Here is a 27,011-nt window from a genome sequence, read left to right as displayed (position 1 = left end):
ACGGGCCTACGTACATATTATATAGACCTCGGGCGGACCCACAAAGATGCCGACGAGCTAAAGGCTCTCAGCTTCAGTTGTGATGGAATTCAGTGGCTGCATACAGGGGCAGAAGCCACCACCGAACCCGAGCCAACCGCGGAGTCGGAGTGAGCGGCCAGGGAAACCTGCCATCTGAGGGCCAAATGCGCCTGTATCCCAAGGCTCATTCCCGAGTTCCCCAAATACAATCTAGGTTGCAGTACACCTACCATGGAGGAAAGGTGTCCTTCGTTGGGATCTCAAGTATCAAGATCTTGATTTATCTTTTATTCCTTTAACACTCAAGCTTCTAGCTCACACATTCTGTCTTGTGGTAGCTCCAATAGCCTGGCCAGAAACAGGTATCAAGAAATCACTCGCTGGCACTCGCCCATCAGCACCTCGAGCGCCCTTTAGAGTCGCCGAGTTGACACTCTTGAATGCACTATCAGACCAGTCTCCGCCAATCTGCCACGAGTTGCCCGATGCCACCACAGGTCCCGTCAAGCTAACCTGGGCATTGACGTTTTTGGTCGCGATGTTGGCAGTCATTGCTGACGAGGAGCTACGGAAGGTGAAGCCGTTGTCACCGTTATTCCATGCTGTGTTACGCTCAACCTTCAGGCTCCCTGGGTTCCCATTGTCGATGAATCCCTTCTTCGCATTGCCCCAAGCCATTGAGTTGCGCACAATATGGTTGGCGGGTGGGTTGTTCGTGATGCCGAGTTTGAATCCATTGCCGTCGCCATTGAAGTCGCTGAATCCCCAAAGGTTGAAGCCGTTGCCCCACGAGTATACCTCCTCAATTGTCACGGGCGATCCGAACATGTAGAGGTCGAGGCCATCGTCGACATTGTCCCACAGACGGGCATTACGAAGCACATTACCCTCCCCAGAGCCCTCCTTCAAGGCAAAGCCATCAGCAGACTCGCCATTTTTGCGAGGATCGCGGTTGCGGTAGGAGTCAAGGTAGATGATAGTGTTGTTAGAGGCGGTGCCCTGCATTTGAAAGCCAGATTCGTAATTATCATGAGTGGAGAGAAGTTCATAGTAATTATGAGAAGAGTCCCGAGAGTAGATACCATAGGGTCCGTTGATTAGTCTACTATGGTCAGTCTCTTCGTGTAATCAATGTGGCCATTGCAATTTACTCAAGGTTGTAAAACTTCCAGTAATTACCACCCTCAATATGCATGATGCCCCTTTCCTTGTTCGGCAGGGATTCATCTAGGCCGTAGGGGGTCCTAGTAACAGAAGTCAGATCATAGGATAAAAAGACTATCAAGAGCAAGACATACCCTGGCAGAGACTCGCCATCAAGGATGACCTTCTCTTTCTCATATGACCGGAGAGTAATGGGCGCCGTGCGGGTTCCGCTCTTCGTGATCTGGATATTCGTCGTCGGCTTATACGTTCCGGCACGTAGCAGAATGTTGTCACCGGCAACAGCGGCGTTCACGGCAGATTGGATGGAGCCGTACGGCGAGGTGGAAGTCCCGGAGCCACTGCCGGTTGGCGAGACGTAAATATCCTTGGCCTGGCTACCAGTGAACAAGACGGCCAAGAGAACGGCAGGACGCAGAAGGTATGTTTCAACCATCGTGAAGGTTAGATGGTCAATCGATTTGAAATACAAATATCAATCTTCTCCAATGTATCATCTTTTATTATTGAGCGCGCCAGCATGCAGAATAAATACTTTTCCAAAAACCCCAAGGTTCGATCCTTACCCCATGATAACAAATCCCCGCCATGACTTTGCTGTAAATTAAGGATGCTTCCACGTTATGCACGCTCTCCTCCTCTATTTCCACCAACTATTTATGTTCGCCTATAGTGCTGGGCCCTGGCAAATTTGCTAATGATGATCTTCCCAGGCGAAGACGGAGAATACGGCTCCGTCGGGGAATAAGAAAGCTTGGCCACTATAACAAGCAACTAATAATATAATTCTCCGCATTATGATCATATTTGACAATAGATATTTTCAGAAGAGATGAACATAATCCAGAAGATATATATAGGTCACGTGTTAATGAGAATTACGTTTGGAAAGTGGTTTCATATGCATCTTTCACGTCTCTTAGTTAGCCGGATGGCTCTATTATAGTCTATCCCTAGCCCTTAATTTAATAACTATTTCTTATAATAAGCGTTTGCGCTACCTAAATTTCTATTTTGAGACGGACATGCTTGCTAATACCGACGCACTCACCTATCTCTTGCATGTGGTGTTCTAAACGCTCGATGGGATGGAGTCTATACGCCCATCAGAGCAGTCGTCGCTTCTCGATACCAACAATTTAAATCCAGAATTTATTAGTGACTTATGGTCTGTGTGCCCGGGGTATCTAGATACCGCGCTCTCAGTTTTCGAACGTCACGGCCAGCCTTTTATACTGGTCAGCACCTTGGCGATGATATGGAGTGGCAGTAGGAATTCCCCACGGAAGGAGATCGATGTACTAGTTCGACCGACACATTTGCAAACCCTCGTAGATGGTCTTGTCGAAACTAATGACTGGGAAATCTCCGAAAACTATGGTCAAACCACGAGAAACGAAACTCATGTTCGGGACGCCTGGCTCAAAGCTACTTTCTTAGATCCACAATTTGAATATATCCGATTATGGCCAGAAGAACTGTACCACCTTTTTGTTGGCTGCCACAAAATCGAAGTATCTGATGTCTACGTACGAGACAGCGTGCTCCTCGAAGAAGAGTACCACCGGGACCCATGTCGACGCTTCGGGCCACCACTCCTTCGATACTTCGAAGAAAGGAATCTCCGTCTCTTGCTACCTATCCAAGCACGAGCTAAAATCATGAGGAGAGATATCCCCATCTTCATCCCCACGATCGAAGACCACCTCAACGCCCTCCTTGACCAGCGCAGAGAACAGATCAGGACTAACCTTGACAATGGAGGAGCCCCAGAGTGGCAAGTCAGGAACTTCATCCGTTGTCTTTTTCTCGACTGGAAGCCAGCGAGGAATTGGATCTTGAGCACGAAGGTTAAGGAAAGAAACCGAGAATTGATGGCGGAGAGGATTGATAAGTATCGGAGGAAGCCTTTACTGAAACCCGTCCGTACTATGGCAGAAATCAAGGTTCTTAGTTATATGCCTTGGGAACGACCCATCATGCCGGAGTCTCAGTATCTTGCGGGGGGAGGCTGGGAATCTACTGATATTCAGAATTAGAAGCCAAGTGATCACCGACGATAAAAATTGCGGTTGAGAGATCCTCTCGCCCATCATTCAGAGCTGATGGCCGACAAAATAACTTGCAGCTTGCGATTTAACATTAATGGGGCGGACTCTGGCCTCCACAATCTGCAGATCTATGTTTAAAAAAATATTAATCCCCAAAGACCGCCCAGACGTCGAAAATTTTCATTCTCGGCAAGAACTTCACACACACAACAACCAAAATATCAAAAATTGCAAAATATATACACTCCGAATTGGAGCTTCTTAATTGAAATGCATCAGCCGTGAATCGAACACGGGGCCCATCGATGGCAACGATGGATTTTACCACTAAACCACTGATGCTGTACTGATGTGGAGCCTGCCTTGTTCCGGTTATGTTGTCCATCCACAGATAAAGTGGGCTCGTTAATTTCTCCTTGAAGATGCCGCCCGCGTGGTAATTAATTACTTATGTGTGTACAGTAATCCATAACGTTTTTGCCAGCAACTGTCACTTTCATATCCATACCATAGGCAAAACCAGAGTGCATTGCATAGATTCAAAACCGCCTCAGATTCATTTTTCAAAATATAGAGCCTCGAAGTATATTTGCACCCACAAGTCTAAGGATAGGCTGTCGTATCTGGGGATCGATACTAGCAATTATCGCCCAAGGTGAGACTTGCAGTTGCTGCAAACATAGGCGGATATGCAGAATCCTTGACTAGACTTTCAGCCACCACACCTTATTCTACTTTCTAATAACTTTAGAGTGCCCACCTGGCCACAGCTTTGGGCAAGAGATGACGCCGTCATGCTGTACCGAGTATTGACATAGTCGATGTCGATGTTAGGAGCAGCAAGCAACTGTCCTACAATGGCCTCATACCCATTAGACGCAGCATACATGAGTGGGGTATTGCCGGAACTGTCTGTCATATTAACGTCAATGCCAGGGGCAGCGAGCAACTGCCCTACAAGCCCGTTGTACCCCTCACATGCAGCAAGCCAGAGTGGCGTGTGGCCGTCCTTTCCAGCAGCATTGACGTTAATACTAGGGGTAGCGAGCAGCTGGGCTATAATTGCCTCATAACCCCAATATACAGCATGCCAGAGTGGTGTTTGTCCATCCTTGTTAGCAGCATTAACATCGATACTAGGGGCAGAAAGCAGCTGGCCTACAACCTCATCGTCCCCCTCACTTGCAGCAATAAAGAGCGGCGTTTGTGCGTCCTTGTTAGCAGCATTGACGTTAATGCCAGGGACGGCGAGCAGCTCGCCTATGACAACCTCATTACCATATCTCGCAGCCAACCAGAGCAGCGTTTCGCCGTTCTCGTTAGCAGCATTAACAGCATTGTCGATAATACTTGGAGCAGCGAGTAGTTTCCCTATGACCCCCTCGCGCCCATAACTTGCAGCAGAGATTAGCGGCGTTCGGCCGGACTTGCTAGCAGCATTAACGTCAATACCAGGGGCAGCAAGCAGCTGGTCTAGAATTTCCTTACTCCCCCTAATTGCAGCACAATTGAGCGCCGTTATACCTGCTCCCGTAGTTGCAATGTTGACTTTAATTCCAGGGGCAGCAAGCATCTGGCCTACTACGTCCTTACGCCCCATTCTTACAGCCTGCCAGAGCGGCGTTATGCCATCCGCACTTTCAGCGTTAATATCAATGTTAGGGGCAGCAAGAAGCTGAGCTACCACTGCCGCACGACCTTGATCTGCAGCCTTCCAGAGCGGCGAGACGGCGCTCTCCCAAGTGCCACACCAGCTCTCCCAGTTGGGGTCGAAGATGTTATCAGCAGCATTAACGTCAATACCAGGGGCAGCGAGCAGTTGGGCTACGGTTGCCTCATAACCGCGACTTGCAGCTTCCCATAGCGGCGTCTTGCCGGCCGTATTAGCAGCGTTAACGTCAATACCAGGGGCTGCGAGCAACTGGCCTACGATGAGTCCTTGTCCACAATTTTGGGCAGCACATGCAGATGGGATATAGAAATAGACATACTCAACAACAGCATCGCCAGGTTCAGCCACGACCTTCATCCCGATAGATCCTTCCGTGGAGTACAAGTCGGGCTTGTGTGCCAGAAGGGTTGCATCGGCCGCCGGAACTGTTCCCTTCGGTGTAGTCGCCGCCTCAGCCTCGACCTTGTCCCTCCGGAAGACCCCTCTATTTTTAAATAATTTCCGCATTGATTATTGTTTGTCTAGAAATAGATCCAGGGATTTGAGCGCGGCGATATCTTCGGGTTCCTTAGGGACAATTTGACGTTGTTTCAGCTCTGCGCGACAACGTGGGCATCCAACATGCACCAGGTGCGCGCCTGGCCACTAACGCGGGGTATCCCTGCTCGGCTGTGCTTGATACGACATGTATGTGTATTTATATCACTCTTCCTCAAAAGAACAGAAGAGAGAAAAAGTAAGAATACAGGCGAGATAATGGAGAGAGAAAAGAGGAAAAGGCAGAGCAGAGGATCAAAGGGAGAACTGATAGAACGAATGAGTGGACCGGAGAACCAGAGAGCCAAACAAGAAGACAGAGAGAAACCCCAAACCTAGAATACTCTGGTGGCGTGACATAGCCTCCGAGTCAATGCTAATCAGCATCGATATATTCTTTTTCTTGACTGCGCGGTTGATGATGTTGTTGAATGAATGTGCAGTGAGATCTCAGCTGCTACCCAGTCATATATATAGTGAAACGGATCACGTCAGGAACTGTTCAATTCCCACGGGTTCTTCGGTGGCCGTTTACGTTGTTTAGACCAATCGCTAGAGTGTATATTGCAGGTATGTATAATATGCCAGATTTTGTACGTAAGATCAAGACATACCTACCGATTTAGACCTAAAGTCGAGGCCTATGTTTTGTGGCATCCCCGGCATGAATGTTCCGAGCCCCCGTCCTGTACCGAAACCTCAAACGGCGGAGGCGGCGACGGCGTGGCTGATATCGATAGGCGACCATATCAACATTACTACAACGCTCTAACCTCCACAACATTACTCCTCTGTATACACATCTTTCGTTATCCTACTCATGAGGGCGCCACTACGCCATCTGGAGCCCCCATTCTCCTAAGTACGCTTTACAACTCGAGCGCGCTCTCACACAAACAAGCTTCAAACGGAGAGCCATGTTCAGCCTCAGCTCCCTCGTGAAATCCGCGCAGACCCTCATCGATCCGACCCAAGCACTCAACCTATCGTCTTCTGATCGGAATCCCGCAAAATCTACTCTCTTCCGCAGCCAATTCCGCCTTCCTGACTCCGAGAACCCTCTCCAGGAGATCACTGCTGAGCTTACCGTCAGCCCCGCCGTCCAGTATGCCGCAAACGTTACACAGCGCGAGAAAGATAAGGATAGGGATCGCGGATACCACTATGCGGGCAAGCTCCATCTGAGCGAAAGCTACCTCTGCTTCTCGACCCAGCCGACAAGTTTCCTGCAGACGGCGAGCACAACCACAAGCTCGGGGTTTAATGGGCAAACACACGGGGCTGGACCTGGAGGGAACGGGTTTACCCTGCCGCTGTGCGCGATTCGGAGGGTAGAAAGACTGCATAGCCAGAGCTACCAGGTAATTATGTGTATACCCGTCTGTCAGAATAGACTCTAACAAACTACAGTTTGCCCTTGCTATCACTACCTGGAATGGGATGGGCAGCGCTGCCTCGAAAGACTCCTCGAAAGCTTCACCTTCGCTACAAAAGATTACAGTGCAATTGGCCGGAAGTCGTCAACAATGCGAGCGGTTTTGTGATGGTTTAAAGAAGGGGCTCAAGGGTGCAATCGGCGAGGTGGGAAAGCTGAAGAAGGTGGTCGCAGAGTGTTATTCGGAGTTTCTCCTCAGGCCCGACCCGCAGAAGGAGGACCCAGCGCCAGATGCAGGTCTGGGCATGAACGCAGAATTCAAATATCCGGGTGATGCGAGGAAACTGAGGGATAGGAGTAAGATGCGCCTGTGGGCAGAGTACCTGAGAGAGAACGGGAGGAACGTCACATTAATACGACAACCTACATTCCATAAACTTGTGAGGGTGGGCCTGCCGAATAGGCTAAGGGGAGAAATATGGGAATTGACAAGTGGGAGTTTATATCTGCGCCTTCAATCGCCAAATCTGTTTGAGGATACGTTATCAAAGTTTGAAGGCAGGGAGTCCTTGGCCATCGACGAGATCGAGAAGGATCTGAATCGAAGCTTACCAGAATACCCTGGATTCCAGAGCGAACAGGGGATCGAGCGGTTACGAAGAGTTCTGACCGCCTACAGTTGGATCGACGAGGAGGTTGGGTACTGCCAGGCGATGAACATCGTGGTTGCAGCTCTTCTGATTTATATGTCAGACGCGCAGGCATTTTACTTACTTTCGGTCCTGTGTGACAGGTTACTTCCTGGATACTACTCAACAACGATGTATGGCACACTCCTTGATCAAAGGGTCTTCGAATCGCTTGTCGAAAAGACAATGCCAATCCTTTGGGACCACCTTGTGAAGGCGGACGTACAGCTTTCCGTTGTTTCACTTCCATGGTTTCTATCGTTGTATATCAACTCCATGCCTTTGGTATTCGCCTTCCGAGTCCTTGATGTCTTCTTCCTGGAAGGCCCCAAGGTTCTGTTTCAGGTTGGATTGGCTATTTTACGAATCAACGGCGAGGAGCTTCTTGACGCCACGGATGATGGAGCCTTTATTTCTGTGCTGAAGACGTATTTTGCAACACTGGACGAATCGGCACATCCAAAGTCGGAAAACCCTAAACTTCGAGCAGTCACTCGCTTCCAGGAGCTTATGGTTGTTGCGTTTAAAGAGTTCTCGGCGATTACCCAGACGACCATCACCGACGAGAGAATGCAGCACAAGGACACCGTTCTAAACAACATAGAAAACTTTGCTAAGCGGACTTCGATTCGCAATCTCGGTCCTGATAGTAAGCGCCTAAGCGTGGAGGAGCTTGGTGCATTATACGATAGATTTTACGGCATCTTATATGAGCGACAACAGCGTGCACAGATGATACAAGAGGAAGTAGAGAGACGCGCCAAGGCGCTGAAGAGTAAGACGTCGGAATTGGTGTTCAGCGACAGGCAGAGCATCGAGAAGGGCCGTGTTGGGTTGGGCCCAAGTCCAACCCTGATGGACTACGATGGCTTCCGAGAGTTCCTTGCCGGGATATGTCGATGGGCGGTATCGGATGCGCCAACACCACCTGAGAAGGATACACCCAGAGAGCAATCATATTTTGGCAGCATACGGCGTAGGGAGAATTCACTTTCGCCATGGGGTGCAGGAAACCCTGTGCCAGCCGATCACGAGTTTATGCAGAGATTATTTAGGCGGTGGGATGTGGATATGAACTCAGCCCTAACGTTGTCGAATGTTGTTACGGGCCTTGCACATATAAAGGGGACGCGTGATATTATGGGCAGCATCACATATTTCTTTGAGCTTTACGATGACGACGGTGATGGAAAGGTCGACCGAGAAGGGATTCTAAGGATATCAGAAGCTTTGCTCTTCCTCTCGAGACGCGGGTTGGAAGGCTCATTGACACCGTCTGGGACACATGGCTCAACTCCGCTAGAGGGCCCTCACGGAACATCTAATGAACGATTCCTAAGCAGTGTAAGTGCATTTATCAGGAGGTGCTTCGAGTACGCCGACCCAGATCATCCTCAGAACCAACAAGAAGTCGCCGAGGAGACCGACGACGATGATATGCCACAACCTGATTCTTTTGGCATAGGGGACGACTCCGACGAAGAGGAGGACCTCCTCGATTTAAGCCCTCCCGAGAACGGCATGAGCAAGAAACTTCCCAAAACGCCTGGCAACAAGCGTAGCTCCCAACGATCAGTGTCTAAGCAACAATCCGAGGCCGCGAACGCAGCCCTCGATCCATCCAACCCTCTCCACATCACCCTCCCCACCTTCCGCATGGTAGTCCTCGCCGACGAGCTACTAGAGCAGTTCTTCGAGTCATCCTTCCCAGCTTCCTTCCACACCCTCGACTCCGCCAACGACGCCGTAGTCACACGCTCCTCGAACCTAACCACCTTCGCCAACCTGGGCTTTGCGCGCGCCCCTAGCATCGTGCCGGGTGTTGGTGGCTCGGGATCAGCTGGTGCGGTGCCTCCTGGAAAGGGGCTCCGAGGTGTGCTAGACAATATTGTGACGGATGGTATGAGAGTCGCGGCTGAGGTGCGACGCAGAGTCGACGAGGCGCAGAAGGATATCGAGAAGAATGCTCTGCAACGTGATGAGGACGAGGATGAAGACGAGGTCGAGGACTATAGCAAGCCGAGCCCGAGCGCGTATACAGATCGGAGGTCTGTGAGGTCTGAGGATCGCGATTTGTTAGAAGGTGCGGATGCGGAGGCGGGGAGTAGTAGGGGAGGTGGTGTTGGGGAGGTGTCGATGGATGACTTGAAGGTTCCAACTAGCAGTGCGTCGCGCTCGAGGAGCGCGAGCACGGCGTCGGGGAAGAGTCGGGTGGTGGAGTTTGAGCAGTGAGTCTTGTTAGCGGGTGCGTGTTGATTTATGATGGCGATCCGAGACTGCGGGGCATGATGACGCATGGGCTGGCGTCGAGAATGGCGTTTGATTCCTGTGGAGTAGAGTATGAAGGACGACGATTAGGTATAGAACCATGTAACTCAAATACCAGCACTTCACATTCATTTACCTTCAACGAGCCGACGACTATAGCAGTCGCATCTTTTCCCACTTGCTCATTTAATGCCACTTGAAATGCATTATTAACATTCAGGCCTGTTAACATATCCGGTTAATAATATGAATGTAGCTATTCGTTAGTTTAATTTACAAAATATAAATAATTTAACTATTATAATTAATTATTTTCGACCAGTGTTCGGCAGATCGTGATCCGGATCTGATCCGTAGCCCTCACGGGTCAGATCATGATCCGTCTAATATCTAACGGATATATCCGGATCAGATCCGGATCTCTTAAAAAATGAGGCTTAAAATATATACAGATAAAGCGTCTTTGCTAGAATTAATTATACATTTATTATGCAGCCTTAGCTATTAATTATACGTTTATTATGCAGCCTTAGCTATTCTTGGCTATTCTTGGCAATATCCGTATGATCCGGATCTATCCTCGGATCTCACGGATACGCCAAAATTATGACGGATAGGATAGATCCGGATCATGATCCGGATCAGGTCGGGTCATCTACGATCTGTGCCGAACACTGTTTTCGACGGTATTTATAGGAGGAATTAATTCATAGGTTCAATAGCAGAATAGTATTGAATATGTGCATATTATCGAATCTAGCTTTATCCAATATATATGCAGTCTTTATATACTCTAATTATTTCTGCTTCTTACTGCCTCTCCCACCCTTCCCTTTCCCAGCTCCCCCTCCTTTCCGCGCCGCCCCAGATGCACCTCCACCAAGCATAATGGCCACCTTTCCTACAGGTATCACATTCACAATCTCCTCCGCCTTCAAGCCCTTTACAAGCTCAACTTCTCTTGGCCACATCTTCTCCACATCACTGCTGTTTTCATCCACATAAGCTTTCACAAGAGAATCCACACCCCACTTCGACAAGATCTCCTTCACCGCCTTGCCCTTTTTCATGGGACCAGGCTGCAACTTGACCTTATACTTATACTTCCCCATTGCCGTCCAGGGTGCACACACAGGAATGACATCCAGGATGACATCGCCAGGAAGCGGCGTTCCGACTAGCGTATCGAGGGACACCGCTTTCTCAGCCTCATCGGCCTCTTCATCGACAATGTCCTCGCCAGCTTCCATCATTGCCTTGCGCGCTTCCTCATGCTTGGCGATCTCTTGCTGCGTGCGCTCGTGCTGGGCCTTTCGCCGCTGTTCATTGAACTCCCGCTCAGCCTCCAAGGCCCTCTTAGCTTCGGCTTCTGCCTCTGCCTTCTTGACACCTGCGGTGGCACCCGTAAGAGCCTGCGCTGCGAGCTTGTCTTCTAGGTCTTGGTGCTTGTATTTCTGAGAGGCCTTCTTAAGTTTGTTGCGCTTGCCTCGAGGCAGTGGGGCCTGGCCTTTTTGCTTCGTGGATGTCGACGACGGTGTGGCTGCACCTTCTTCTGACGAAGACTCTGCGCTAGCTTTAGATTTCGTATCATCGACGTCTATAGGAGATGGCTGGGTTTTGGGTGTCTGGTTGTCATCATTGGCGGTCGCTGGTGCCTTTTCGTCATCTACAGATAAGTTTTGTAGGCTAGTCAATGTTGTTGGGTCCACGCCTTGCTGAGATTGTGACACGTCAGGGCCGTGGCTGCCGGTGAATTGCAGCGGGTTTTGCCTGGATTCGGCGGTAAATGTGCCATTGTTTTCTTCGCTTTCTTCATCATCTTCATCCGACGCATTACGTTGGTTATCTTCATCGTCAATGCCAGGCTGTGTTGGATTCACAGTGCTTTCAGGTCCCTTAGCACTTGTACTGGTAGGGCTTCCGCTACCATGCACTCGATGCTTCATGTGGTTTGCCTTACTTTCGTCGCTTACATGGAACATTACCCCGAATCCCAGAAGCAGGGGGGCGGGAGGCAGAAAGTTCTTCTTGCCTCGCACTTCGAAGCTTCCGGGTTTTAAATAATCCCCAGTCGGCGCGGATTTGGAGACTTGATCGGCATTGGCCCACCATGCGGGCATCCCAGCCTTCGATTCCCAGGCAGAAGATGACGATACTGCAAGTATGCCGGCTTGTGATAGCGTTGATGGTGGTATAGGAGCGTCAACTCTCGATTCATGATTTCGAATGAAAACACTTGTGGCACCATCCAAGTCTGCGTGAACATATACGTCACCCTTCCGGAGATATCGTTTGTAGAGAATCTCGTTCTGTTGAGCGTCTCGTCCACCTAGAACCAGATACCCATCGGATGAGATAAACCACGTGAATTTCTCAAACCACATGTGTTTTCGCACCGGGCGCAGGATAGCCTTCTCTTGCTTCAATCCTTTCTTTAAGTCCTGCTCGATTTTATGAGATGTGCTCTTCAAAGCTTTAGTCGACGATTCCAGTGTCTTTTTCTCTTTCTCTGCAGCTGAACGCCTTTGTCCGTAGTATTCTCGAGCATTGCTCCACGGGGAGGCACCAAGATTGATATCAATAGTCAAACGCTTGTCTACTACTTTCTTCGCTGCCTGCTTTATGGGTGCTTCGTCCTCACTATCAGAGACATCGCTACCAGTTTCGTATGCCTCATCATCCGAGTCTTCAACAAAGATTTCCTCATCCAAGAGTAGCGTGATTGTATTCTCATGCAATTTCAGAGGCAATTTGATTATGCTGGCCACTGGATTCCGTCGCTTCTGTTCGATGTCGATCAACTTGCCTATTTCTATCCAATCCATCCCTTGTGCGATTAGGCCATTTACTGCATCAGTTGCTTCTTGAACTCTCTGCACGTTAGCTTCAATGGCTCCAGCTTTGCGCTCGTTTAGAGTTTGAATTTCTTGGAGACCGCCCAGTCGCTTTTGTTGATCGTCTTTCGCAGCCTGAAGCTTCTTCTTCGCGGTCACCTCTCGCTCATGAAGGCGCGATTCTAGCCTCTGTCCTTCTATAGACGAGAAGAATTCGTCAACCGTGTTATTGAAGCCCTCAAATGGTACAAATGTACAGCCCGGATCATTTTCAAACTGCCGCGGCTTGAAAGGGTGAAAGTCTTCATATAGCAGGGCCTGTCGTTCAGTCTCCTCATCCCCAGAAGCGACCTTGTCACTTCTTTCTTGTTTCTTTGCAATTATATATCCAGTCGCGACATCTGAACTCGTAATTTCCTTCACGACGCGATCTGCTTCTGCCAATGACCGCAACAGGTGGTCCAGCAGAGTGTCGTTGTTTGCGATGTCAGCTGGCTTGAGAGTAGGATCGAAATCCGTAACCTTCATGGCATGGTCCACGAGTAGCGGTGGAAATTCTGTTATAGAGACTGCCAGAGCCCTCCTGAGCGAATCAATGCCCTTCTTACCCTGCTTCTTCTGAGCAGGTGCATTCTCGCTTTGCTCCGCAGCCTTTTGTAATGCGGCCTGCAGCCTGTCTTTGGTCAGAGGCGGGATACCGAGGTAATTTTGCCTGTTCTCCAGCGAATATTGAAGTCCTATACGCTGTTCTTCCTGTCCTTCCCCCGGAGGCACTGTTCTCAACAACGTCAAGATGTTCAACTCTTTATCGGTGAGGATGATGTTTCCACCAGCGTAGAATTCTAGGTATAGTCGGTATTGCCCTTCGCTGAACTGAAACTCGATTATCCTGTCTGTTCCAATTTGAGAGACCGCGGTTACTCGACGAGTTTTGAGAAATTTTCGTAGCTTCGTGACAAAGACTGAAGGCGATGCGGCGGTTGCTCTCGAGAAGCTCGTCAGATGGCATCGGAAGCCGGAATCAATGATCATCTGCTTCTTATCATCTGGCTTCGCAAACCTCAGCAGAAATATTTTCTATGCCAACTGTTAGCGTAGTTCTTGTAGTATCCTGTGTGTTAAACGTACCGAGGACAAGTCATAGACATTGGCAAGACGCAAAGTGACCAGGCTGTTCGAGAGCTCATGGGCGATGACCTGCGCAACCATTAGCAAGGGCCTATTAGAGCGACAGTGCAAACTTGCCTTCACATCTAGGGAAGAAAATCGCTGCTTCATTGTCAATGCAGATTAATTAACGTGCATCTATTGACAATTGTTGAGGGCGGGGGTGTACTGGTCGTGCTTTGACGTCAGACACCCGCAGTTGGACCCCTCTAAAGCTTTAACGCCAAGAAGCTACTTCAGACTTCTCACTCAGCAAGGCCTAGTAGATGACGAAGAAAGTTATGAAATTCAACACCACGTTATTAACAACTAATAAAGGCAGAGGGAAACTTTTACCATGGGAGAAGTATGGTATTGAATGGATCATTTTTATTACTGCCTAGCCTATGGATCGTCCCGATCGGAACTATGGTATTCCACTTATGTACTGTACAACAATACATTTACAAGGCTTCATCGTCCTCCTCTTTCTCTCGCGCGCCGTTGGATATCATGTATAGAGCAAGCCGTGTACCAAATGCAATGTTTATGTGAACGCCGCCATGCAAATGCCACCGAGAATTGGCTTATGTGTCTGTTGAAAGAGAAAGGAAAATTGGGAACTTTGGAAAGTTACGGAATGTATGAAGCTTGGGTCGTCGTGCTCTAAAGAGCTAGAATCAAAGACATCTGGCGCGGCGAAAGCCTCGCCAGTAGTCTGTACGCATTGAATGGCCGCCCTGTGTGAGTATGATGCCCTGCGTTAGATGGCTGGACTGTCAAGCAGCAAGACCTTGGAGCTGTCTTCGAACATGTTTTGTCGGAATGTGCAAATCTTGGCGGCAATGACCTGGAAATCGCGAATCTTGGACATACGCAGGTCTTGAAGCACTTCCTTCAAACCTTTGATAAATCTCGTCTTGTCTTCTTCCTTGTAGCCTGAGCTGTCACCAAGCGATACCAGAATTAACTCATCTATGTCAGCAGCGCATAGAGTTAGTCAAACGAGCAACTCGAAGCAAAAGGGGGACCTTGGACGGCGGAGACATCGACCCACGCACCAGGAAGGACAATATCTCGAAAATGTTGGAACTCGCATGACACGTCGTTACAAACACCACCTGCCAGCTCGAACCGACAAAGCTCTTTGCTATCATCAATGTTGTTACTGTAAGTTAATGACTTGTAGCCGCCAGGGACTTGCTTGGTGAATTCGGGGTGGAAACGGTACGCTTTAAATCGCTTTAAAGGGCTCTCGTAGGGTGTGAAAAAAGACTTCTGTGCCGGAGCTTTTTCGGTTTTATCCTGTGATAGCGTCAGTGCAAGTTACCCGACGTTTTGCAGGAAAACTTCTACTTCATCATTTGATATTTGGGATAGCTGTGCCCCTACTGGTTCTGTAGGTTCAGTTGAGCCATCAATTGGCGCTAAGGACATCTCTTGGTCAGTACTATGAGTATCCTCGGTCGATTCAGGAGATTGTGGGCTAAATGGGGGAGAATCAGCAGCAATAAGCTCAGTGCTTAACGGAGGAGTGGCCTCTGGAGGTTCGTAGGTATCAGAATCGCCATCGGCGGTGCTAGCAAGGTTTGACTCCAAGCCCAGTGATTCAGGCACCGGGGTATTTTGGCCTTGGGTATCAGTAATTGAATCGTGGTCAGGCTGATAGGGTTCATCGATTTCCATATCCTTGGATTGCGTAGATTCTGCGTCATCTGCAATGCTTTCTTCCATGTCGACCTCGTCTTCTGTATCTTGTTGACTGGGCGGACGGGTATCGTCAATATTCAAGTCCATCGGAGGTGTTCGTAATTGATCTTGAGCTTGAAGGCTGAACTGTGAAGCCTGGGGTTCCATGATATTGGTGTCAGCCGCATTGGCAGCATCTTGCTCAGAGCTAGGCTTAATAGGCAGACCTGCCATAATGGCTTCAGGGGACTGGCCATCTGGTAAATTGGGCGGTGGTAATAATTCCTCGCCTATAGAATCACGTAGTTGAGGTTGGCTGCCAGATGACTCTTCATCGGCGGGCGGAAGACTTGGCTCTTTGGAGGCCAGGCCTTCAGTTGTCGTCCGCTCCTGGGAAGCTGGCGATTCAGAGCTTGGCTGATAATCCGACATTGAAATATCTTCTTGAGCTGCCACAGCTTCCGGGTTGGTATCAACTGGAAAGGAGGCTGCGTCGACCGGCTCTGGAAGCACTTGTGAATCACCTATTGAATGAGCTGGTAGATCTTTTTTGAGTGGAAAGGAGAGTAATAATGTCGACATAAACTGCAACGGAATAAAAATTGAAGACATACCTTCTTGCCCCATACCTATATCACCAGTTAAGCTTATCAAGTGGTCTTTTTGGGCTTCGAGTTGATCGTCAACCTCGTGGCCCAGTTTCTCCATTTCTTCGGCAAGTCGGCGCTTTTCTTCCAATCGTTTCTGAACAGCAAGCTCTAAATTTTCCATTTCTTCTCTCAAACCCGCAAGTCTCCTCTGTGATTCCTGGACCTCTGCGTCAACAACAGGAAGATCGGCAGCTATCCTAGCTCGACGCTGGCGCCTTTGCTCCGACTCTCTTTGCTTGAGATCTTTGGCACTGTGCTCTTCGAGTTCCTGAGCCCGTGCAAGTTTTTCTTGCTCTTCCTCTATTTTCCGACTAGCATCATCAATGAGACGCTCGATATGAATCGAAGTATGGATCTTGTTTGATATACTCGCATCCTTTGCTGATCTATCTTCGATTGGCGTAGATGTTTTATTCATAGGGGTTTGTGATCCACTTGCAACGAGCTTTGCTTTCTTCCGTTGTTCGGCTTCGGCAATCTTTCTTCTCATCTCCTGAATTTCAAATTCCTTCTTTTTGAGATCTTCAGGGCGGGTAGAAGTTCGTTGTGGAGCCTGATGGCTCGGCGGGGTGCTGAGGGTTGATGATGGAGCAGCGAATGATTTCTTAGGAGGGAAATCCGAAAGCGGAGGGAGATCCCGCAAGCCTGGTCTTAATGGATTTGCTACCTGAATGTCCCGCGCCAATATATCAGCTACTTGATCATCTATCTCCATTTCGGCGGACTCGTTGTCAGATTCTTCCTCGCTGACATCGATCACCAAACGTTGATCATGTCTGTTGTGGCCGAATGGACGTTTGTACGTTGTATTAGTGGGGGCATTAGAATCGAAGTCGGACGCGACAGGACGTTTACGGAGATTGGTATTTTGAATAATCGATGTGCTCTGATGTATGTTTGGTTGTAAGGTGCCGGTTGTACCGGAAAGAAAAAGGCCTGGAATTGAAGGCATCGATGTTTGGGGGTCTGGATATTGTGGGGAAGCCGAGTAAGTTCGAATATCGTCAGGTGGTGAAGTGATAGGCACCGAGGCGGAAAGATGGGTGATCTGGGATGGAGGGATGTGATGTTGGCCAGGAGCGGTTGCCCCAGACTCCATACTAGACGGAGCGGATTGTTTTGCGGTAGCTTTTTGTGCCCGTGCTTCCCGTGATTTCTGGAGAGCCTCCATTTTTTGCTTTAGCAATTTCTCTTTATCCACCTTAGTCGTAGATTGGGAAGCTGTTGATTTATTTGCCAGAGCATTATCGGCCAAGATCGCGGTAGCAGGCGACATGGGCTGTGGCAAGTTCAATAGCTTCTTACTTTTCTCTTCTAGTAATCGAGCGATCCTATCTTTGCGCTCTTCACCTTTGTTTGTTATTGGAACAGCGTTGTTGGTGGTCTGTTGACTGTTGCTATTCGTATTGGTGGTGGTTGTTTTGAGGTTGGAGTGAATTTGAGGAGAGCCACTAGTAATAGAATCGGACACAGCACTTGCAATCGCTTGTGGGGTAAAGCCAGCTGTGTGTTGCGCTTGTCCAATTCCACCGCTTAGTTGCTTAGTGGAGGAATAAGATGAAGACATGCCAATGTCATCAAAAACACTTCTGATGATCTCTTCATCAATTCCTTCGTCGACGAAATTTTGGAAGCGCACTTTTAATGGTATGAGATTCAGAACAGCATTTTGTGCTTGTCGCCTCGCATCCTGAACTGATTTTGCACGGTTGGCAGACGTAGCAGTGAGGCTACCGCGGTTGTCTAGACTTTGCTTTGTATTTTGTTCCTGGTGGTTTGTCATTGATTCCCCTCTCTGTTTGGCAAACATCCGTCTCTCTTCTTCTCGTCTGTGGGCCAAGTTTACTGTTGCATCTTGAAGTGGCACTAATTTTTGATCAGAAGATGATAAAGCTTTCAGAGGGGAATACATACAGTCTGGCTGCCGGCCTGTTGCTATAACTGAAGCAGCAGGACCCGAGGACGGCGGAGAATATGAATCCGAGCTTTGACGGTGCATATCTCGAGACCGGCCATATGGATCTAAAATCATTTAGCAACATGCATGCAAACGAAAAGTAGCGGAAAAGTACCGGTCAATGGGACAGGCGTCATCTTCTCAAAACTGCTCTGCCTTTGGTTTGACGTTCCATTTGAAGGTCGTCCACGATCCTTTCGATAGTCATTATAGCTCCCTGTCGCCCCTCGAGCTGGTCCAGGAATGCCCTCCACACTGTTCTCCTTATATTCGCCTTCGCTAAGTTCGCCCTCCTCTGCGGCGTGTAGCCCCGGGCGAGTCGCCGATGGTCCAGCGCGACCTTGTGCCGCTGATTCAGGCTGCAAGGCGAACGGTCCTTGCCCAGAAACAACATCCACCGTTGAAGACTCGAGCGGGTTTTGAACCCCATGGGGGTTGACCTGTGTAGCCCATACTGGCATCTGGTATAGTGCACTGGGGTCTATCCCGCCATATATTGGGAGAGGAGGCGCTCCTGAATTTCGGGCAATCAGATTGAATGGAGGGGGCCTGGCGTTATATTCAAGACCAGGGGCAAGGGTAGTAGCGTTTCGTTCAAACGCTGACATATTTGTCGATTGGGATGGTCTGGCGTATGCATATTCGGTGTTCTGTGGCGTCGAGTATTGGAAAGGAACTGCCTGGCCCCTCTGCCCTGGGGCTGGCCCAAAGGAGGGTGGCGGGGGATATCCTGCCATGAGCACGATAGTTGTGGTCTTGCGCTCGTGAAATTACACCCATTCAGTTAGTATTAAACTAAGGGATATTAGGGTTCTTCGTGAAGCTCAATGACCCGCGATATCATGTTAGCAGGTATACTAGGATGCCGTCTACAGTTTCGATGAGGAACGCGCGAAGATTAAATCCCGGGTGAGGATCAAGGACAACAAAATTTCTGCTGACAGGATGGACGCGATCCTCTGTTTCCTTCTCTTGTTGAACAAAGGCGCGTAATTGAGGAGGTATGCTGAGATGTTAACAAAGACCAGAGTGATTTGCATGGCGCTTGGTCCGCTTAGCGCCTGAGATGTTAGCGCGGAACTAAAGGCACTGCATCACGTGAGACCCCTGCACGGCAACCGCGTTTTAATGGGGTTTGTTTACTTCTCGATAAGCCTCAAGTGACACTTGGGAACGTCAACATCTAACAATAAACCCCACGACAAACAATTCATAAGCAGGCTTGGATTTAATGATTTGGATGATATTGGGGCACAGCTATTAAGCACCACTATTGCGGTTTGTTGAAAGTCTTCATGGCCTGCTCGTAACGGGCCTTCCACGTTCTCAAAGCTGGTGCTTCATCCACGACATTTCCTCAATGGCGCAGAATGGCTCTGCACAATTGCGTGCAAGTCCCTTTGCAAGGGCAAGGGCAACAACCTCGCCTTATAATCAAAGCAACTCTGGCTCAATACCGTCGTCTTCGATAGGATCTCCACCACCGACACATTCGGCATCTCACACTCGAAATCAGTCGTATTCACCAGTAACAACTCAAACGCTCGGAAAAGGCCCAGTCCATAGTCGACAGCGCTCAGATTCAAAGATATCTACCACAAATTCGAATACTTTTGCGCCTTCATTCATTAAAACCGAGGAGTCTCAAGAAAGAACGAAGGCCATCGATGGAATCGAAGGCGAAAATGACTTCTCGGGTAAACGGTATGTTTGGCTGAAGGACCCTGGTACGGCCTTCATTCGAGGGTGGATTGTGGAGGAGCTCGAAGGAGGCCAAATCCTTGTACAATGCGATGATGGCAGTGTAAGATCAGCTACTTTTCCTCCCCTGGCTTTGCTAATACTATTCATAGCAACGGGAAGTTCATAGCGAGAATGTCGATAAAGTCAATCCCGCGAAGTTTGACAAGGCAGACGACATGGCCGAGCTAACGCATCTAAACGAAGCATCGGTCGTTCATAACCTACATATGCGATACCAAGCCGATCTGATATATACCTATTCTGGTCTTTTCCTGGTTACCATCAATCCCTATTGCTCACTGCCTATTTATACCAATGAGTACATCAATATGTATAGGGGACGAAGCCGGGAAGACACAAAACCACATATTTATGCCATGGCAGATGAGGCATTTAGGAACTTGGTGGACGAAGGACAGAACCAAAGTATCCTTGTCACTGGAGAATCCGGCGCAGGAAAGACGGAAAACACGAAGAAAGTCATCCAATATCTTGCCGCTGTTGCACATTCAGATTCCCCCGTCAAGAATAAGATTCAGCATTCAAACCTCTCGGCACAAATCCTACGGGCAAACCCAATTCTCGAGGCGTTCGGGAATGCGCAGACCGTTCGGAACAACAACTCGTCACGCTTCGGGAAATTCATCCGGATTGAGTTTACGAGGACCGGTACAATCGCGGGGGCCTTTATCGATTGGTACTTACTTGAAAAATCGAGAGTAGTCAGGCTTAATTCTCACGAGCGGAACTACCATGTATTTTATCAGCTGCTCAAGGGCGCCGACCGCCAAATGAAGCAAAAATACCTTCTCGAAAATTTAGACGTCCAGGATTTTACATACACAAGGGATGGCAACGACACAATTTCCGGGGTTTCTGACAGAGACGAATGGAACTCATTGATAGAGGCCTTCCATGTCATGGGGTTCTCAGAGAAAGACCAAGACTCTATCTTCCGGACTGTGGCTGCTGTGCTTCATTTGGGCAATATTTCGGTAATGAATGAAAGCCGCGGCGCGGATCAAGCTCGCCTGGCACCAAACGCTCGTGCGGAAGCGGAGAAGTTTTGCCGCTTGCTAGGAATATCAGTTGAGCCCTTCCTTTCTGGCCTTTTGCACCCGCGGGTAAAAGCTGGCCGAGAGTGGGTTGAGAAGGTTCAAACCCCGGAACAAGTCAGACTCGCCATCGATGCCTTGGCCAAAGGAATCTACGAGCGAGGATTTGGAGACTTGGTCTCAAAAATCAATCAACAACTGGATCGAACAGGTATGGGACTCGATGATTCTCATTTCATTGGCGTACTCGACATTGCTGGATTTGAGATATTCGAAGAGAACAGCTTTGAGCAGCTTTGCATCAACTACACGAATGAGAAACTCCAACAATTCTTCAATCACCACATGTTTGTCCTTGAACAGGAAGAATACGCACGAGAACAGATCGAGTGGAAATTTATAGATTTCGGTCGTGATCTGCAGCCGACCATAGATCTGATTGAATTGTCCAACCCGATTGGTATCTTCTCCTGCTTGGATGAAGACTCTGTGATGCCGAAAGCAACCGACAAATCCTTTACGGAGAAACTCAACTCATTATGGGATCGCAAGACTCCGAAGTACCGCTCTTCTCGACTCAAACAAGGATTTTTGCTTACTCACTATGCTGCTGAAGTCGAATATTCGACTGAAGGCTGGCTAGAAAAGAATAAGGATCCTCTTAACGACAATATCACAAGACTATTGGCAGAATCAGCGGATAAGCATGTATCCAACCTTTTTGTGGATTGTGCAGACCCGGGCGATGAAAGCAGCGGTATCCGCAGTAGTCGTGTAAAGAAGGGGTTATTCCGCACTGTAGCTCAAAGGCATAAAGAGCAACTCTCAAACCTTATGACACAGCTTCATTCAACACATCCGCATTTCGTCAGGTGCATCATTCCAAACCACAAGAAAAAACCAAAGCAGCTAAGCGCGCCTTTGGTACTGGATCAGTTACGTTGCAATGGTGTCCTCGAAGGCATTAGAATTGCACGGACGGGCTTTCCGAATAGACTGCCATTTTCTGAATTCCGCCAGCGATATGAAGTACTCTGCAGAAACATGCCAAAGGGTTATTTGGAAGGACAAGCTGCTGCGACCATTATGCTAGACAAACTAACATTGGATAAGTCCATGTTCAGAGTCGGCCTCACAAAAGTATTTTTCAGGGCTGGAGTGTTAGCGGAGCTTGAGGAGCAACGTGATGCGCTGATCCGTGAGATCATGTCTCGATTCCAATCCGTTGCTCGAGGCTTCAGTCAGCGGCGAATCGCACACAAGAGACTCTATAGAGCTGAAGCCACACGAATAATCCAGCGAAATTTTCAGGTTTATCTTAACCTGTGCGATAACCCGTGGTGGCAGTTGCTAGCCAAGATGAAACCTTTACTCGGCGCCACTCGTACTTCTGGTGAGGTGAAGAAACGAGACGAGATGATTCAGAAACTCGGAGAGAGAATCAAGCAAGAAGCGGCCGATCGCCAAAGGATAGAGGATGAACGGCGCAACGCCCATGCGGAGATGCAACGAATACAGACGACCTTAGAGAGCGAGCGCTCACTCGCATTGGATAAGGAAGAAATCTTCAAGCGGTTACAGATGCGTGAGGTTGAGCTTAGTGACAAACTGGCTGGCGCAATCGACGACCAGGAGAAATTAGAAGATCACCTTGACGAGCTCTTGGATGCCAAGAAAAAGGCCGAAGAGCAGTCTGAAGACTTACGAGCGCAGTTATCACATGCCGGAACGATAATTTATAATCTTGAAGCCGAAAAACAGAATCTTATTCAAAAACTGGCAGACATGGATTCCAAATTTGAGGAGCTCTCTCAGGCTCAATTACAGAGATCATCGGCTGAGGCTGAACTATCCCAAGAAGTCCAAATGCTTCAAAGCCAGCTGAGCCTGAAAGATCGTAAGGCGCAGGAATTGGAGAAGAAACTTCTTAAAATCGACCAAGACCTCGACGTTAAACTAGCACGTACAACCAAGGATCTGCAAGCATCGCGCTCGCGAGAGCAAGCGCTCGCTGACGAGACCAGAAAAGCTCAGCAGCAATTGGCAGAATTGGCATCCACTTCGACAGGCTACGAAGACCTTGTTAGGCGCAAAGAGAGCGAGTTGGCAATTCTACGGTCGGATAACAAGAAATACGAGACCAGCCAGGCTTCTTTCGAGGACGAAAAGAAATCTCTGCTTGATAGCAAGAACGTTATTGCTGCGAGGGTACGTGAGGTCCAGGCTGAAATGGTAGCGATGAAGACACAGAAATCTCAGCTCGAACGCGAAGTAGCCGATGCGAAGAAATTGCTCGAGGCCAGGCTTACGGAAGATGCAGAAGCTGGTCAGAGTCGAAAGCTACTCGAGACTCAAATAAAAGACCTCAAAGATCAACTCTTTGCTGTCCAGACTGATCTCAGCAGAGAGCGTCAATCAAGAGACGACGTGCAATTGCTTGGGGAACATAAATTCCAGAAACTCAAGGAGGAATACCAGGTACTAAACGAAGCCAAGATCACCATTGAGAAAGAGCTTTATGTGCAGCAGGATACTCTGAGGCGAGCCACGGAAGGTCGCGCCGCCGCAGAGAAAGAAAGAAACGAAGCAAGAAACGAGATTCGGAGACTTAGGGAAGCCAAATCCGCAATGGAAGAACTAAAAATTCAGGCGGAACTTGCTGGTGAGCGCAACGCTTCAAGAGTGGCTAGGGAGCGTGAAGCAGGTTTAATGAGAGACCTCGAAGCCGAACAAAGCCGCCTTAAATGGTTTGAAGCCGAATGCACGAAGCTGAGCCAGCAAGTTGACGAGCTCAATAAAATGATCCTCGAATCTGGAAATTTCGGCCTTCAAGTCGATCAACAGAAAGAGCGCCTCGAAAGCGAACTGAACACAGTTAAGAGCAGATTGATGGCTTCCGAGAACGACAATCGTGCACTTCTCAACAAGATTCAACAGAAAGGCCTCGAGCTGGCTCGTGCTGGTTCTCAAGCTAGCGAGTCTCAACGAGGAAAAGTAATAGCCTTACAGCGTGAGAAAGCCAGAAACGAAGAGCAGAACATGAAGCTGTTGAAGCAACTCGAAGAGGTTCAGATGCTTGCAGCTTCCGCCCAGAAAAAGAATGAGAAGCTTCAATTAACAGTAGAGGATCTCAACCACGAAGTTTCTCGTGAACACAAAGCAAGTCGGAATGCCGAGATGAATTCGTCCACTACTACAACACAGCTAGCCGAGGCTAAGAGGAAGATCGAAAAAGAAGAGCAACTGCGCACACAATCCCAGGAATTAGTGAAGAAATTGCAATCAAGCCTGGATGGCCGCGACAGAGAGCTTGAAGAACTCCGGGCTCAGAGATTGCAACTCCTCAAGGTTGTCGATCCTGAGGTATCTGCCCAAGTTCCACACGGAGATGGAGCGGCTGATACGTCAATTCTCGAGAAATACGACCTTGTTCGTAAAGTCCAGGACTTACAACAAAACCTGCGAATACAGATGGCTGGCCGATCTAATGCTGAATCTCAACTCTCGGACTTGCGCAAAAAGTATGAAGCCGATATAGAATCGGTTGAGAGGCCTCGCGCCATGCTTGAAGAGATCCACCCAAATCAATTACCATTCCAATCACCAACTCATGCGCGTACGAAGGCGAATGGCAGGGTGCATTCCAATGTTTCAACGCCAACTCGCCGAGTAGCCACCAATGACGCCGATCCTACCTTGGACTCAGGCCGCTCCGATAGAACTGCTGATCTGTTAAGTTTTAACAATCGCATGGATCTCAAGACTGAGTTAGAAGAGCTGCAAAATCAACTCCAGCTAACGCAGATGCAAAATCGTCACCTTCAAAGCCAGATTGAACGCTCTACTCCGTCCCGAGACTTGTGGCAGGATGACAGCCCTTCGTTGAGACGAGTGCACAAACTTGAAAAGGCAAATACTAGGTTACACGATATGCTCGACGACTCCGCGAAAAAGGTTTCGCAATTAGAGAGAAGTGTGCAATCGGGTGCTCTGTCTCTCCGCGATGTTCAGACAAGGTCTCACGAGGAGCTCTATGAATTGATCAGTAATCAAGAGGACGCTAGACGATCACTGGTTCATTTGAATGACGATGCTGCGGCTGAGCTTTCTGATATCAAAGACCATTTTGATGGCTTGAAACACGCCAGGGCGACATTGGAAGTTGAGCTTAGGGATGCCAAATCCGACCTTGAAGAGATGGCCCGCGCTAGGGATCAGGACGTCACGAGCCGAAATCAACTATTACAAGAATTTGCTGATCTCCAAATCCAATTCGACGCTGAGTCTTCCAAGGTAGCGGAAGTCTCTTCTAGTCTTGCCCTTTATAAGGGTCGGGCGGATGAGTACTTCAACAAGCTTGAACAGGCTGAAATTGCCGTCCTTAAGGCATCTAGAGCCGAACAATTTGCTAGGTCCCAGGCAAGAGAGGCTGAGGAAACTTGTGCAACTATCATGTCTGAAAGGAAGCAGATGGAGGGTTCTATCGAAGACCTACAGCGACAAAACCAGGGTTATGAAGAGAGACTGGAGGATCTCTCGGCCGATCTGGAGGGGGCTATCCAAGCTAGAAAGCGCCTCCAGCACGAGCTTGAAGATTACCGTAGTCAGCGTGCAATGGACATAGAGGACAAAGAGACAAGCATGGAGCAGACACGCAAGAAGTACCAGGCTGAGTTTGCGACTTTGACAAACGAACTGGATATTGCCCGTGAGGAGAGGCTGTTTAAACAATCTGAGAATACAAGACTACGAGAAGAACTTGATGATCTTAGATCCAAGTGGGATGATGAAGTGCTCAACAGTTCCACATGGTCAAAAGAGAAGGCTCGTCTCGAAGTCACTCTGGCAGATTTGGTCTCCTCTCGAGATGAAGCCTCCAATGCTCACAATGATGCCCAAGGAAAAATTGTATCCCTCCTTTCACAGGTTCGCAGCCTGAGAACTTCAGTTGACGACGTTGCTGCTGAGCGCGATGCGCTTCAGCGCGAAAAGCGCGGCCTCGAAGCGCGTCTAGAGGAAGCCAAGAACGGCTTTGAAGGTCTCGTTCGTGGAGACAGCCCATCACTTCGCAACGCTGCCGGTCTCGACAAGGAGCTTCTTGGGCTGAAATCGAGCTTGGCTCAAAGCGAAGACATTGCTGCTGCAGCTGTAGAGAAAATGAGGCGTGCCGAGGCTCTGACATCCGAGATGCAGAAAGATATTGTTGCTGAACGCGAAACTACCGTTCAACTTCATAAAGAGAAGGCTGCTCTCGAAAAGTCGTTGAAAGATGTGCAAGTTCGGTTGGTGGATCTAGAAACCAAAGGCTATTCCAGCGCCAGCCAAGATGTTAGATTCCTCCATGGCCGGGTACAAGAGGTATGTATTTCTTCATTATCGTCAAGTGAGACTATAGCTAACACCGCCCAGCTTGAGAGTCAACTTGAAGCGCAAGAATCCGAGCGATCTAAGTCCCAGCGTGATGTCCGCAACGTCGACCGCACCGTCAAAGACCTTCAGCAACAGATTGAGAGGCGTGAGAGAGCCAACAGCCAACTCCAAGATGATATAAACCGCAGCCGCGAAAAGGCCGAAAAGTTACTCAAAACGATCGACGAGCTCCAAGCCAGCGACAGCAGTAATCAACTCAGTGCTCGAAGGGCCGAGAGAGAGCTCCGCGAAGAGAAAGAGAAGGCCCTCCGACTTGAGCGAGAACTTGGTGCTTGGAAGGCGCTACGCATGGAGAAGGGGGCGACTATCTCCGGGGGAACCGTCAGGCGGTCCGGGCAGTGGGCGAGAGGAGGTATGAGTAGTGAGTGGGATGACGAGAATACAAGCATTCTCGGAGATGAGGATGGGATCGTGATTCCCAAGAGGAAGGGGTCGCAGAGCAGGCAGACAAGTATGAGCAAGGGGTTCTTGTAGACCAGGGAGAATGGAGTACTTATAATGATTGATTATTTTTGCAGGCTTCTTTCTACAAGCCGGGGTGGGGGGATGGGAACGGTGGGGCCTGGGTCAGGCGGTGTCTGATGCGTCGATACGGGTCGTATAGAATGTATCACGGCGGCGGGGTCTGATTTGGAGTCTGGATTGCTTATGTTGTCTTTGAATAAATATTATTATTGCTATTGAAAGCTAGTGTAGTAAGTGATTTATACCTGCTTAGATTCCAAATAAT

At 48.9% G+C, this 27,011-nt stretch overlaps 7 protein-coding genes and 1 non-coding gene across 8 annotated transcripts; 3 read left to right on the top strand and 5 right to left on the bottom strand.

Annotated features, from left to right (window-relative positions):
* Positions 1-4: 4 nt before the first annotated feature.
* VE01_00555 (uncharacterized protein) lies at positions 5-1,621 on the bottom strand (the record flags this gene model as incomplete). Its single annotated transcript, XM_018270084.2, has 3 exons — positions 5-1,123; positions 1,173-1,265; positions 1,320-1,621. 3 exons carry the CDS (start codon positions 1,619-1,621, stop codon positions 337-339), a joined length of 1,182 nt encoding a protein of 393 aa, XP_018135270.1. The 3' UTR covers positions 5-336.
* An 817-nt stretch (positions 1,622-2,438) lies between these two features.
* Positions 2,439-3,224, top strand: VE01_00554 (uncharacterized protein; the record flags this gene model as incomplete). Its single annotated transcript, XM_018270083.1, has 1 exon — positions 2,439-3,224. One exon carries the CDS (start codon positions 2,439-2,441, stop codon positions 3,222-3,224), a length of 786 nt encoding a protein of 261 aa, XP_018135271.1.
* A 283-nt stretch (positions 3,225-3,507) lies between these two features.
* On the bottom strand, positions 3,508-3,579 carry VE01_00553 (the record flags this gene model as incomplete). The annotated part of the gene is made up of 1 exon: positions 3,508-3,579. It is a non-coding gene; the product is annotated as a tRNA-Gly (tRNA).
* A 369-nt stretch (positions 3,580-3,948) lies between these two features.
* On the bottom strand, positions 3,949-5,415 carry VE01_00552 (uncharacterized protein; the record flags this gene model as incomplete). Its single annotated transcript, XM_018270082.1, has 1 exon — positions 3,949-5,415. One exon carries the CDS (start codon positions 5,413-5,415, stop codon positions 3,949-3,951), a length of 1,467 nt encoding a protein of 488 aa, XP_018135265.1.
* Positions 5,416-5,983: 568 nt separating this feature from the next.
* Positions 5,984-10,016, top strand: VE01_00551 (uncharacterized protein). Its single transcript, XM_018270081.2, has 2 exons — positions 5,984-6,806; positions 6,856-10,016. The coding sequence occupies exons 1-2, from the start codon at positions 6,363-6,365 to the stop codon at positions 9,739-9,741; spliced, it is 3,330 nt and encodes a 1,109-aa protein (XP_018135266.1). The 5' UTR covers positions 5,984-6,362; the 3' UTR covers positions 9,742-10,016.
* A 558-nt stretch (positions 10,017-10,574) lies between these two features.
* On the bottom strand, positions 10,575-13,942 carry VE01_00550 (uncharacterized protein; the record flags this gene model as incomplete). Its single annotated transcript, XM_059463284.1, has 3 exons — positions 13,857-13,942; positions 13,740-13,808; positions 10,575-13,688 (listed from the first exon to the last, which is right to left on the bottom strand). The coding sequence occupies exons 1-3, from the start codon at positions 13,887-13,889 to the stop codon at positions 10,575-10,577; spliced, it is 3,216 nt and encodes a 1,071-aa protein (XP_059320133.1). The 5' UTR covers positions 13,890-13,942.
* A 175-nt stretch (positions 13,943-14,117) lies between these two features.
* On the bottom strand, positions 14,118-19,057 carry VE01_00549 (uncharacterized protein). The gene is made up of 6 exons (XM_059463283.1): positions 18,169-19,057; positions 18,011-18,118; positions 16,061-17,962; positions 15,114-15,970; positions 14,819-15,062; positions 14,118-14,732 (listed from the first exon to the last, which is right to left on the bottom strand). The coding sequence occupies exons 1-6, from the start codon at positions 18,788-18,790 to the stop codon at positions 14,521-14,523; spliced, it is 3,945 nt and encodes a 1,314-aa protein (XP_059320155.1). The 5' UTR covers positions 18,791-19,057; the 3' UTR covers positions 14,118-14,520.
* Positions 19,058-19,213: 156 nt separating this feature from the next.
* VE01_00548 (uncharacterized protein) lies at positions 19,214-26,967 on the top strand. Its single transcript, XM_018270078.2, has 3 exons — positions 19,214-19,857; positions 19,907-26,209; positions 26,261-26,967. Exons 1-3 carry the CDS (start codon positions 19,414-19,416, stop codon positions 26,753-26,755), a joined length of 7,242 nt encoding a protein of 2,413 aa, XP_018135558.1. The 5' UTR covers positions 19,214-19,413; the 3' UTR covers positions 26,756-26,967.
* Positions 26,968-27,011: the final 44 nt, after the last annotated feature.

Source organism: Pseudogymnoascus verrucosus (assembly GCF_001662655.1).
Source record: "Pseudogymnoascus verrucosus strain UAMH 10579 unplaced genomic scaffold scaffold_1, whole genome shotgun sequence".
Classification (NCBI taxonomy): domain Eukaryota; kingdom Fungi; phylum Ascomycota; class Leotiomycetes; order Thelebolales; family Thelebolaceae; genus Pseudogymnoascus; species Pseudogymnoascus verrucosus.
The sequence above is the reverse complement of the archived record's forward strand: the minus strand, read 5'-3'. Positions and strand labels throughout refer to the sequence as shown.